The following is a 14,175-nucleotide window of genomic DNA, read 5'->3' as shown; positions in this document are numbered from 1 at the left end:
CTTTCAGCCAGACGTGAGCAGAATGAGGTCAGCCCGTCGGGCCTGCTAGAGGTCAACCAAACGCAGAGAGCTCCCCCTGGTGACACTGCCATGCATCGCTAGTATTAATTACACCGTTTCCATGCTTGTTTTTGGACATCTAACTATTCTGCCATTCAAACTGTACTACAATATCCTCTGCTTATTCATAAAAGTTCCTGGCCTGGTTTTATAAACGAAAACAATAACTGATCCCAGAATAAAAAACAATGTCAGAATCCTAAATTCAGGAACTCGATTGAAGTGGCTAATGCTTGGGTTGTTTCCATGAGTAGTGCACACAAATATCCAAGTTACTGGCATATCCTCATAGCCATTAGACTATAATCACACAGCACTCTGATCCAAGAAAATTGGCATAAAGTTGCCAAAGTGCCTTCTGTGTAACGCAAGCACATCCCAGAATTGATCCCTCTAGTAACACATCCCATAAAAAACATCCTGCGTGAAGAAAAGGCAGAAACAATGCCATATAAGTGTAGTGTTGTAGTGAGGACATGCGTGTCGTCGCAGTGACGTAGTTAATATTCAGCTCTTTGACACAAGCGGTTTTAAATGCATATAAACATTCATGGCGATATATGTCTGCAAACTGGACTGATGCAGAGATCATGGAGCACCTCGGCGGTCGTTTGCCAGCTTAATACAACAGTATGCATTGTTTTACATTACTGATAATAACTGTAAAAAAAATTTATTTAGGACTGTATAGAGTGTTACCTATATTCATAATGCTATTGCAATTATAACATATTTGTGTCTTTTCTGGTCAAAAAGTTAATAAACAGGGATATCTATTCATGCCAATTAAAAAAAAAAACGCCCCTGCTGTCTCAGGAATTTCTAATTGGAAAAATAATAACAGCTTCAATTTTGACTATTTCAAGAAATGAACGCTCATCAAAAAAAAAAAAAAAAACTACATACATAGGCTTGCATATATCAAGCCAACTCAGATGGCATATACTTGTTCTGAGACCATAAGACAATTAGCTTGAAAGCAAATATAAATCAGCAGGAGTATAAAAGTGTGTTCCTCAAGTTCATGTGAGTGTTCTGCTTGAAATGGAGGCCTTAATTTATCAGAAAGAGAAGAGTGATGGCTCATATTGCTTACTCAGATTCTGGTATATGTTTAATTTAAACTCTAGAGAGCATCAAAGCCTGCATGAACGAATGCCAACAGGCCATTTATTATTACTGAAGCAGTGCTCGAGTATTTATCTTTTATTTATTTATTCTGTCCGACTGTCATCTCTTTTATTCTTTCTCTTCATTTCAACCACTTTTTACACCTGAGGGGGGGGGGGTTAATGCTATTTCATGCAATCTGACTTATAAACAGAGTTTAAGAATTGTAACCCTCATGCTAAACATAAGCAAAGTGTCAAAAAAGCAGTTGAGCTTGTGACAGAGTATTTCTGAGCCAAACTCACACCTCCTTTTTCCTACAAGTTTCTGAAAGTTTATGACCGACTGACCCCATATTTTCATTTTTTGGGCATTTACCCCCAGAAAAGCACGTCAAGTGAGAGCGAGAACGCGTATTAGCATTGCTCCGTCGAGTACAAGTCACCGGTATCACTGCACACGACAACTTTGTTTTATCAAGACGGTTCGACAAAAGAACTGTGTTTTTGGATGTAAGGAGAAGAAAACCTTATTAAGGTTTCCCTGTCTTAAGACAACAGTGGATGCAGTTAGTTTTTCCCGGAAAGCAACGTAATTGCGAATGGGTTTATATTTGTTCCCTGGCTGCATTTCGGAGAGGACTGCTTTACACACAAGGCTCAGTTTGACCCGGATTTGCCACTTGTTTACAACTGATGGAGCGGTCCCACCTTCAAAAGACACTGTTTAGGACAGTGGTTCCCAAACGTTTTCAGCGTGCGGCCCCCTTGTGTACAGTGCATTTTTTCGCGGCCCCCCGAAAGATAATTTATGACAGTTATTAAACAGTTTTAAAATGTTATATTTTAATTAAACAAAACATATTAAATTATACCTAGTAGTGCTGTTGGTTAGTCGGCTTATTATTTTTAGGTTAAATTACACAGAATTCATGATAATGAATGTATTTTATAAAATGTCATAAAACTGGGGGCCCCCTGGCACCATCTCGCGGCCCCCCAGTTTGAAAACCACTGGTTTAGGAGTCGCAACCACAGGCGCTAGTAAATCAAAATCTCACTTGTTTTGTTTGCAATTGGCGAAAACGTGCATGTAATGTAAACAACACCAACAACAGCAAACATTTTCCACCTCAATTGGCATTGTACCGCACTCATGACATTTATACCTTTTAAACGGGCAAATGCGGAAAAAAACACATCAAGATTAAAATAGCAGTATTCCTGTTATTCAATTACTGATCATATGTGTAAGGCTGTATCTGATGGTAAGCCATGGTTATTAAATTTTTTTTTTATTTAAGTTTGATTTCTATCAATATCAGAGCTGTTAGATTAGTATCCAAAGGCTGGGTGTACTCGTAACTCCATAGCTCCGCCCACCGTACGCCTTCAAGTGTTTCTCCGAGAAAAAAACTGAATGTCCATTCTGTTTTTGAATAATCTGACAACACAAAAGACTCTTTGGACATATGAAGGATGAAATACTACACTATAGGTAACCAAGATTAACATTAGATTGGCAAAAATTGTATGTTTTATGTGAGCTTTAAGGTCTTAGGTGATCACAAGTGGACAATAGAGGCAGATGTTGCCAGTTACATTTGGTGTAAAACTTTTTATTAAAGTCATGGGATTTTACATTATCAGAGAGTAAAATAAAGTGTTTTTTTTTGATGAAGGTATCACAGAAATGTGCCTGATAAATTATGCATGAACTCATACGTGTGTTCAACATATAAAGCAAAAGTTATGCTTTTTGAAGAAAAACGCACCAGTGTACTGTAAACATAGCCTTAGTGCATTGGATGATAGATAGGCAGGCGAGTAGGCAGCATCTCGCTTTTGTCAAAATGCATCACAATATACACATATATAAATATGAAAATACCTGTATTACACAAAGAAATGTAACTTACCGCATATTCCTCTGGTGTGACCTTCAACACGTCAAAGACCACAGCATCAAAACTCTTGAGCTCTGAAGGGCCCTTTTCACTGAGGGACTCTGAACTGCTGCTCCTCTGCAAAGAGAGACATTTGCTATTACATAAAATGAGCTCTCTAAATATATGTTTAACAAAAATGTGCGTGTGTTCTGACCTCTGATGCTGGGGTCGTGAAGGTGGAGATGCTGGGCTGGCCATTGGGGACGTCCATTATTACCAAACCATCAGACACTATGGCAGAGCTCACTCGTCATCTTCATCATCAGCTCGCCTAATTGGCCCTCTGCACAAACAGACAATATGATTTTAGTTCGGTTAACAGATATTTTAAGCTTATTTCTTAATGGGAATATATGTGTCACTCCAAAAGGCACTGAGCTTTTATTGAAACTCGCGTATAAACTGTATGGTATATTATTTTTCAGTGCTATTCATATTGACTTATCGCTATGTTGTGACCTGTGGATTTATGAAGGCTTTATGAAGTCTTGAGCTATGCTTTAGAAATGCTTTTAAGGATTGAAAGCATCAGCAAACCTTTTCTTGAGAGCCTCAAAAGCTGATTTGTCTGGCTAAAGCTTTACTTTAAAAACTAAGCTGTGAGATCTACAGTTTGTGTCTGAAGGGCAGTTAACAAGAAATAGATAATGGACATAACCTGTAGGATGACATGTTGTTAAACACATTCTCTAACTTTGTTTGAAACAGCATTGTGCTGTTTTGTATTTTGCATGCATTGTGTGTTTCCGACCACATTAAACATTTCACAATCACTTTTTGAGATGTCAAATAAATCTTTAGTGTCTTCAGAGTACCTATGTGTAGTTCTAGCTCAAAATATCATATAGATAATTTATTATAGCATGTTAAAATGCCACTTTGTAGGTGTGAGCAAAAATGTGCCATTTTGGTGTGTCCTTTAAAATGCAAATGAGTTGATCTCTGCGCTAAATGGCTTTGCCGTGGTTGGATAGTGCATATTAAGGGGGCGATATTATCCCCTTCTGACATCACAAGGGGAGCTAAATTTCAACAACCTATTTTTCACATGTTTGCAGAGAATGTTTTACCAAAACTAAGGGTTGTTCTTGTTCACATTTTATAGGTTGATAGAAGCACTGGGGACTAAATTATAGCACTTAAAGGATTAGTCCATTTTCTTAAAAGAAAAATCCAGACAATCCACTCACCACCATGTCGTCCACAATGCTGATGTCATTCTTTGTTCAGTCGAGAAGAAATTGTGTTTTTTGAGGAAAACATTGCGGGATTTTTCTCATTTTAATGGACTTTAATAGAGCCCAACGTTTAATACTTAACACTTAACAGTTTTTTTCAACAGAGTTTCAAAGGACTATAAACAATACCAAACGAGGTATTAGGGTCTTATCTAGCGAAACGATTGTCATTTTTTACAAGAAAAATAAAAAATATGCACTTTTAGACCACAACTTTTCGTCTAGGTCCGGTCCAGCGCGACCTAACGTTAATGCGTAGTGACGTAGGGAGGTCACGTGTTACATATATAAAACGCACATTTGCGGACCATTTTAAACAATAAACTGACACAAAGACATTAATTAGTATCAGTTGACATACAACAATGTCGGAACGGTGCTCTTTCTCAACACATGTAAATACTGGGGCGAAGTTTCGCGTTCGTCCTCTGTGACCTCTTGACGTATTGCGCCGAGTCACGCTAGCGCATCACGACCGGATCTAGACGAGAAGTTGTGCTTTTAAAGTGTATATTTGTCATTTTTATTGTCAAAAATGACAATCGTTTTGCTAGATAAGACCCTTATGCCTCGTTTGGGATCGTTTATAGTCCTTTGAAACTCAGTTGAAAAAAACTGTTAAGTGTTGAGTTAAGTATTAAATGTTGGGCTCTACTAAAGTCCATTAAAATTAGAAAAATCCTGCAATGTTTTCCTCAAAATAATTTCATAATTTCTTCTCGACTGAACAAAGAAAGACATCAACATTTTGGATGACATGGTGGTGAGTAAATTATCTGGATTTTTCTTTTAAGAAAATGGACTATTCCTTTAAACATGAAAAAAGTCAGATTTACATGAAATGTCCCATTTAATGGGTTAGTCACGGTTATGATAGCAGTCAGTCATAAAAAAATATGTATACATAGATGCCTCATTCAACCACCCCACAGATGCATCTAGTACTATGGCTGACCCAGGACGCCACCGTTTATCATATGCATGTGCTACATTCGTGAATATGACTTTGAGAACAAAATTATTCTTGTTGCTTCAATGCAGATTAAACCACTGTAGTCTATTTACACATAGACTATTTGAACAATGTCTTTACTGTGTTGCTTGGCTTTGAAAGTTATGAAAAATTTTCATTCGACGGTGAGCTATCCCTTTAACTGTGAGTCCACTATGTAATCTAACTCAACTCCCTTGATGCCCGGCTATCACGGCTCATAATGTTTATCAGACGTTAAACACACGAGCTGGAATCGATCTGATCATAGGTGTGCACCTAATCTATTGTTCTTTATAAACAGCGTAACTGTACACCACTGCTAGAAAACAACATGTGGACAACAGCGATGCCGGTAAACACTACGCAGCTGACCTCACGCTGCCTTTAACATTTGGTTACATGTGAAACAAAATGAGCAGGTGTAGAACAGGTGCTACAGAGGCATTAGTATCTATGTGTGCACACTTTAGTGTTTTGTAGTAACAGGTGCTATGAAGAAACGGCAGACAAATCCAAATCACAGCTTTTGTATGTGAAAAGCCTTTTTACTTAACAAAACAATTGTTTGTATAGTCTGCAATACAGTAATAATATAATTGTGTGACTAACTTACCAGGCATTTGTCAAATAAGCATCGTGACAGGGTTGTGTGTCCTCCCTGCTCTCGTCTGACAGCGTTTTTACTCCAAAACTTCAGCTGAACAAACCTGGTAAGAGACACAAAAAAATGTTTTAAGTATACGTCTATGGGCATTTAAGGCAAAAAGCATAGAGTTACAGCATTCAACCTGTATTGCGAGCCCCTACGTGGCAGAATTTTTGTTTCAATGAAGACACCACCAGGTGGCACTATGTATGTGGAGAAGTGGATTATAAACAGCAGCAGCTGTGTGTGTGTTTGTTAGTAATAGGTTGTGACTGAAATTTCAGAGAGTTCAGCATTAGGTCATTGAAGAGGATTGTTCAGGACACGGCTATAGAGACCAGACACCACCCATCGCATGGCATTGCGCGACAAACAGGACGCTATACATTTTCTCCTTCATGGATATGAAAATAACTTTGAAAAGATAATGGAATATAAATCTTTAAACACAGTACAGGGAAATTGGGTGCAAACCTAAAGGTACGGTACAACATTGAGAAAAAAAATGTGCAATATAAATAAAAGAAACAGAATGACATAACATACAACATATGGACAGACATTTATAGCACGATTAAGAAATGAGTATTGCACATAATGTATGACACTTACATTATATGCAAGCGGCCCCTACACTAGCCTAATAGGATTTTGTTTCTCTTTCCCCGTCTCATCCCTCAAACCCGTAAACCCTAACAGACCCAGTTCCTGCTAGCCTCCCATCATCATCATGCCCAGCCAATATCTGACCAGCAACCACCAACCGCTTCCCTTTAAAGGAAAACACCACTGTTTTTCAATATTTATTATGTTCTTACCTCAACTTAGATTAATTAATACATACCCATCTTTATTCAATGTGTGCACTTAATCTTTGTACAACGCGTCGTGAATGTGTTAGCATTTAGCCTAGCCCCATTCATTGCTTAGGATCCAAACAGGGATGAATTTAGAAGCCACCAAACACTTCCATGTTTTCCTTATTTAAAGACTGTTACATGAGTAGTTACACGAGTAAGTATGGTGGCACAAAAAAAACATGGGAATTTTTTAAAGCGGGTAAAAAATGAGAACTAATTTGTATGGCGGAAGAGCTAGTCTCATTTTTTATCCGCTTAAAAAAAATCAGCACGTTTTATTTTGTGCCACACTATTCTTCAAAAATCGTGGTGTTGTCCTTTAGTTTCTAAAACTTTTAATTAGGGATCAGTTTTTCCCCACAGGATTTTGAGCAACTGCGGTGGTCCGCCACAGATAAATCAATGAATGGAAAACACTGGGGATGCACCGTTTGTTCGGCAACCGTAATTTTTCGGCCAAAAATACAAAAAAAAAATTTCGATGTTTGGCCGAACAAGTGAAAAGGCTGAATAAATTTTACTGAAAAAATTAGGTCTTTGATGTTTTTATTGAATGTAAAGCTGTTTTGGAAATGTGAAAAGCGCTATATAAATAATATTGAACTGAAACATGATTTTGTAAATTCTTGCACATTGAATTGTTTAGTTTAGCATGAAGTTCAGCACAACATTTACTGCAAATTAAGGAGAACAATCTTCTTCAGTCTATATAAACTGAAGGCTGAACTGAAACCATAAGCCTCAGTGGGTCACAAACACAAAAAAGGTCACACACTTAAGTGTTTAGAGAAGTAAAACAAGTTAAGAAAAAAATAAAACCTAAAATATGTATGAAAGTTAAAGTTCAGCCATAAATGATAACTGTCATTATTTAACCACCCCCACCCCCCTTTGATTCTTAAGAAACCCAAATGCAGATTATATGAAGTGTTACCTTTCTTTATTGCAAATTCATTTAGGCAGTCTTAGGAGGATGTTTACTTTTAAATAATGTTTAGTAACTACAACAACGGCGATATACACAGGAAAGTAGAGGAGTAAATGTCTTGAGGGCACTTAAAATATATGAAAAGTCGAGTGGAATTTATTTATTTAACACTTTTGGGTAACTTTGAAGGGTTTTCTGGTTACTATTTGGGAGTTGATGATGACTGATGTGGTAACCAATGTACTGGTAACCAGAAAACACCAAACAACACTTTTACTTTTGTTTATATCTCCAACTGGGTTCTGAAGATCAACTAAAGAGGGATTGAGGAAGTAAAGGGCATGAGAGTGAGTAAATAATGATAAAGTAATATAAAATATGCTCCTGTTTCCATGGCAACAAGAGTTAGAAAAGAAATGTCAAGACATTCAAGCTGTCTTACAAATAAGCATCGGATTTCAAACTTCAAAAACAGAGTTTAGATGCATCCTTCTTTAGACAATTCAAAATCTTACATAAAAACACGGTTCCTTGTTTTCTTCTAACCCTATAAACTGAACCTTAGTTACAAAAAAAAAAAGAGTGTAGTACACTACATCCATTACACGCAGAATTAGCACAGAAGTTGTTGAAACAAGTGAGACTTTGTGTCTTTGCAGCTGTTTGATCAATCTGCGGACAGCTGAACGTGACAGTAAAACACCTGCAAGTATCAACCGTGTGTAACAGCTGACTCTGTCACAGGATCTGATATGGACTAACATCTCATGGACGACTGACAGCAAAGACTGTGGACGTTTTAAACTATTCCAAACAGATTCCATTTACACAAGAATCCCTTTCCATGTGTGTTTGTCTGTGTGAGAGTGAATGTTTGCATGGATGTGGAGTGCCTGAAAGTTTCACTGAAAAGATTAATCTGTGAGACTTCAGCAGGCTGTTGAAAAAGCTGGTGGCGAGACGCTTAAATAGGCAGAGAAGAGGCTAAATGACAAGCAGAATGGAGCTCCGGATGAAAATGAGCGTAGGAGGTATTGCTGTCTTGTTGCAACGTGCCGAGGAAACAGTGTGTAACAGAGAACAGAGACACTAAGCCTGAAGGAATGAACAAGTGGTTGAACTACTCCGTTTTCCCACCTTCATATTGATATGCGCTTCCCCTCGACTCATAAAACAAGCTGATCCCATCTTTCATCTGCCTAAACAGAATCGAACAAAAAGGATTTATTCTTTCCCCTTTGTACCAAGAGTTCGGTTTGGTAATTACTTAGAATAAAATCTGAATAAAATATTCCTCATATTTTTTCTTTTTTGCATATCAGATAGAAATTATATAATGCATTTTTTAAAATTCCTTAAATAAAAAATTTTACTTTTACTGGTTTGTTTTTATTTCCAACCCCTTTTTACTGATCCCAAATTGACACACCGACATCTTTGTTAGCCAGCTAGACAACTTGCTATCTTGTGATAATTTAACATCAGCAGAATTCACAGCGTTCAATACATTGCAGAAAACAAAGCAAACACACAATCAATAAACACAAAAGAGAATTGGCCTGATAGTTTCACCAACTGGGTGATTCTCACGAAACCATTGAAACACCACGGCACTAATGATTTTAGCTTTAAAATGTGTAATATAGTAACATTAAAAAGCATCAGAATTAACACAATACTGTGTTCTACCTTGCACAATGTGTGATTTCAACATAAGAATTTATAATTGGAAATTTTATCTCATTTTCTGCTGAAATTCTCATTACCGCAATGTGTCCGGCTGTGTTTGAACATGCATTATGTTGTAATTTAATCAAATTAACACAAAAATATTATGAAAAAAAATAAATGGATGTTTTGCTAGACTACTTTAGATGACAGAAAAAATATTTACTGAATATTCATGTATAATAATAATAAGGAAAAATTAGGAAAATTATGTGTCCATGCCTGATGTTCTCATCCTCCGCAACACTTTTTGAGAACAGTTTAAGCACACATACAGAATTTTAATAAAGTTTGATTTTGAGTGACCAAGCACATGGACCAGTTACTTCAAGATGGCTACCAGGTAAGATCTTTTTTTACAGTTAATTTGAAATATTGTCTTGTCAGAATGCTTACACGACATTTTGATTATCATTACCGCAACAGATGCTTATAAAATGTTAATTTAATTAATAGAAGCATAATACTTTGATTTTAAATGCATGTGCAGAATCTCCAAATTATGTTCTTTCAGGTTTGTCATGTCATTTTGAAAATAAGTCAGTGTTGATGTTTTCTGACTGTTGCGGTAATGAAATTTTTAATACAAATTTTTTAAATTATGTTAAAGTGTTAAATGATAAGTAAAAGTTTTTAAATTAATGTTCCCATTTACTCCAGACTTTGTTTTTCAATGTCTGGTGGGAAAAAAAGTAAATTTAAGAAATTTTTACATTTTCATGCTTGACATTTTTAAAACCAAGTTTTCGTGAGAATCACCCAACTAGTAATCTTTCCAAGCTCATTTTGGTTTCGGCCAGCAGCAGGGCTGCAAGATATTGAAGAGAAATGCAATGACTTACTAAATATTGCGAAGTCTGGTATACGTTACAATGATACCTATCAATCTATTATTTTGATTTTTCATATGTTTTTGAAGTATTAATATCATTCATCACGTTATAACGCCACCCCACAGGTACACATTTAAGTTTTTCCATTGATGTATCGTTTGTTAGGATATGACAATATTTGACAATTCATTCGGACAGTTCATTCGTAAATCGGACAGTTCATTACGATGCGATACAATATTGATTTTATCCAGCAGTAATGTGATTTTTGCCGATAAATCACATTCTTCTTCAGTTGGTTACGATTCAATTAGATTATTTTATCAGTATTTTTAAATTACGTGCAATCTCTGTCCCAATTGGAACATTTACAACAACAAACTAACAAAAAACACATTTTTTTAATTAAAGAAAAAGAAAAATGTATAATGAGGGGCCTTTACCTAAATCAAACCTGAGGAAAAACCCAAGAAATGGGTAGCAAAGCAAAGTTTGTAGGCGAGTTTCTGGCCAATTTTGGTCGCGATTTAGCTGCATCCACTCACAAAAATAAAGTTTTGATATATTTACAAAATGTTTAATATTTTCATGGAACAAGATCTTTACATAATATATACCAATGACTTTTAGCATAAAAGTCAATTTTGACACATGCAATGTATTTTTTGTGGTTCAGGGTCACAAGTCACTGCAATAGGCACATCGATAATGTTGTGATAATTTCTATATCTTCCTACCATATAGGGCTGCACAATTAATTGAAAAACTAATCAGGATTATAACTATGAGTGAAACAATTGCATAATCGCCAAAAGCCTCAAATACTGTACAGGTATCCATTTGTGCTCATTTCTGCTGGGAAAATATGTATTTGACAAATTAGCATTTTTATGAGTAAGGGGATTTCTAAGTGGGCTGTTGACAAAAAATTTCCATCAGATGTAGCCATCAAGCCAAATATTGAATTCATACAAAGAAATCAGAAAATTTAAGTATACAAGTTGAGTCATAGTAAATAAAGTGAGATGACAATAAGTATTGAACACAATTTATTTAATACTTTGTAGAAAAGCCTTTGTTGGTGAATACAGCTTCTAGACGCCTCTTGTATGGAGAGACCAGTCGTCTGCATTGCTCAGGAGTGACTCTGGCCCATTCTTCCACACAAATGGTCTTTAAATCTTGAAGGTTCCTTGGGCCTCTTTTATGAACTTCTCTCCATAGATTTTCTATAAGATTTAGGTCAGGTGATTGACTGGGCCATACAAGCAACTTGATTTTCTTTCTTTAAAACAACTTCATTGTTACCTTGGCCTTGTGTTTGTCCACCCTCTTTTCATTTTCAGGTTTCTGGTAGATGGCAGCAGATTTTTATCCAGAATGTCAAGGTACATTTCTCCATTCATCCTGCCTTCAATAATATGAAGTCTGCCAGTACCTCTTGCTGAAAAGCAGACCCAAAACATGATGCTTCCACCCCCAAACTTAACTGTTGGTATGGTGTTCTTGGGGTGGTAGGTAGTTCCATTTTTTCTCCTAACATGGTGTGTAGAATAACTGCCAAAAAGTTCAATTTTGCTTTTTGCACCTTGTTCTCTTTATGTGTTCAACACTTATTCCCTGTATCATTTCGCTTTATTTATTATGACTCAACTTGTATACTTAAATGTTCTAACTTCTTTGTATGAATTCAATATTTGGCTTGATTGCTACATCTGGTGAATTTTTTTTCAATAGCCCACTTAGAAATTGATAAAAATGCTGATGTGTCAAATACCCTTTTCCCCGCTGTATATGCTGTAATATTGATACAACGTGTGAACGTGGTGTGTTTTCAACAAGAGCTGGTTAATCCTCTTTTTCTACTTATTTTCATAAATGCACACACATACAAATTTAGCTCCTAGGATCCTCAAAGACCTGTTCATACATATTTCATGTGACATTAAGAGAGAAAGAATGAATACACACACTATGAAATACTCTTGAGGGAGACAACAAACATATTTGCCATCTGACATAACTGCTGTGTCCGAAACCACTCAACTTGACTTGTTCAAAGGACATCCAGTGATTTGCTATACGAGTCCACTACATGGGGGACGGAAACAAATTTGGACACTGACACATTTTGTCACATTTAACATGTTTATAGTATTTGTTTGTTAATAATGAAAAGATCAGAATCAAACACTGTCTGATACATGTAACTGTGCATTATTATTACAAAAGCGCTCTGTTATGCTTGATTTTGATTGGCAAGTGGCAACATTCCAAGCTTTGAATTCCCAGATAACAACCACCCGAAACGCAGCCTCACCTGTAAGCCATGTGAGTGTACATCGGCTGTACAAGCAATTTAAGCAGATGGGACTGGGCTTGATCACTGAAATAGCCGCCCAGAGGAACAAATATGACTTTCTGTAGATTGCAATTATGACAGAAACACATTGGTGATTTCATGTCACAGACATATGTTGTGATAGACTATCTGCCCTTCTTTTTTGAATAGCCAGCCCAAGACTGTGCAACACAGTTGGATGGCTTTCACATGACAATTTTTCTTGCATAACCATTTCTAAAATGTCATCCAGCAGCCATGTGTGATTGACTGTGTCTTAATTTGAAAGGACAGTGAAAGACACATTGTACCCGCAAGTTCCTTCAAGTGAAAGCGACTAAGAAATGTTCAAGCCTGAGAAACACTGCAGTGATCTGAGCCTGAAGCATCTTACAGAACTGATTTTCATCAGCCTCCACAAAAACAGATTTGTGGGTGTGCATAGGTATGCGTGTCTATCTGTCTGATAAAGCAACAATCTTTACAATAAACCAGGTTATAAACTACATCATGCAATATCTGTGCTTCTAACATCACCTAAAGCAGGGGTGGCCAAACTGGAGTGATGGTGTCCTGCAAAGTTTAGCTCCAACTTGCCTCAGCACACCTTCCTGGAAGTTACTAGTATGCTTAGTAGGACCTTAATTATCTACTTGATTATCCTGACCTAAAGGTACTTGAAAAGCAATGCTTGTTTTTATCAGTCAACACATTCTGCTTAGCCTTTCTCAACCTGTGGATGTTTTTCATCACTAAAAGGGAGTTTGGGAACTTACAGCAAAGCACCAATGACAACAGGTTTACTTGAGACAGCGCAAGCTAGCACGAAGGTAAAGCTAATCTTTTACATTATAGCGATGACGCTGGTGGTGACAATTCCTTCAGACCAATCAGTGATATACAGTGTTTTCCCGTAACGTTTTGGTATCAGCTCGGGTCACTTGGAACCCTGACCAAGGTGGTACTAAAAAAAATCGGGTCCTACATACTGCACCCAGTGGAAAAGCTCACAAAAGCAAGCTGACCCAAACCAAACCATGGGTTACTATTCTGAACCGTGAGGTTACCGGTGTATTTTATCACGGCTTAGAACGCGTTTCAACCAATCAGAATGAAGAACCAGAACTGCCCGTTTTATAATGATGATTTTATCAAAACAACAACTACATTGACTCATTTTACAATCCCACTAGCATGTTATTTAGACAAAATAAAATCTTTTAATTCGCGTGAGGAAGCTGTCGTTTTTATGCACACTTTTATGTCATTGGCTATATGCCACTGCAGTGAAGGCTTATTACACTATTACTGTTAACGATGATTCGATTGATTGATCGTTAATTTAAATGATCATCGCATATGGGAAATTGCATAAATTGACATCCCTAGTTACTATGCAATGAAAAGGCGCCATTAGTTGGTTTAAAGGGGCATAGCTTTTTCTGGCCAATGTTTAAAAGTTTAAAATATGCATATTAAAGAACACCCA

General features: G+C 36.7%; 1 protein-coding gene across 3 annotated transcripts in view; it reads right to left on the bottom strand.

Moving 5' to 3' along the window:
* ralgps2 (Ral GEF with PH domain and SH3 binding motif 2) overlaps window positions 1-14,175 on the bottom strand; it is a 158,906-nt gene that overhangs the window by 109,066 nt on the left and 35,665 nt on the right. For 2 of the 3 annotated variants that reach the window (XM_073855854.1, XM_073855853.1), the window contains 3 exons: window positions 5,964-6,057; window positions 3,273-3,399; window positions 3,089-3,193 (listed from right to left, as the gene is read on the bottom strand). In XM_073855854.1, the coding sequence (XP_073711955.1) occupies window positions 3,089-3,193; window positions 3,273-3,329 (162 nt within the window). In that variant the 5' untranslated portion in view covers window positions 3,330-3,399; window positions 5,964-6,057. Of the gene's footprint in view, window positions 1-3,088; window positions 3,194-3,272; window positions 3,402-5,963; window positions 6,058-14,175 lie in introns of all 3 variants that reach the window. The other variant, XM_073855855.1, reaches the window with a different exon arrangement.

This window comes from Misgurnus anguillicaudatus, chromosome 18, assembly GCF_027580225.2.
Source record: "Misgurnus anguillicaudatus chromosome 18, ASM2758022v2, whole genome shotgun sequence".
NCBI lineage: Eukaryota > Metazoa > Chordata > Actinopteri > Cypriniformes > Cobitidae > Misgurnus > Misgurnus anguillicaudatus.
Note: the sequence above shows the minus strand (reverse complement) of the source record. Positions and strands in the feature narration are given on the sequence as shown.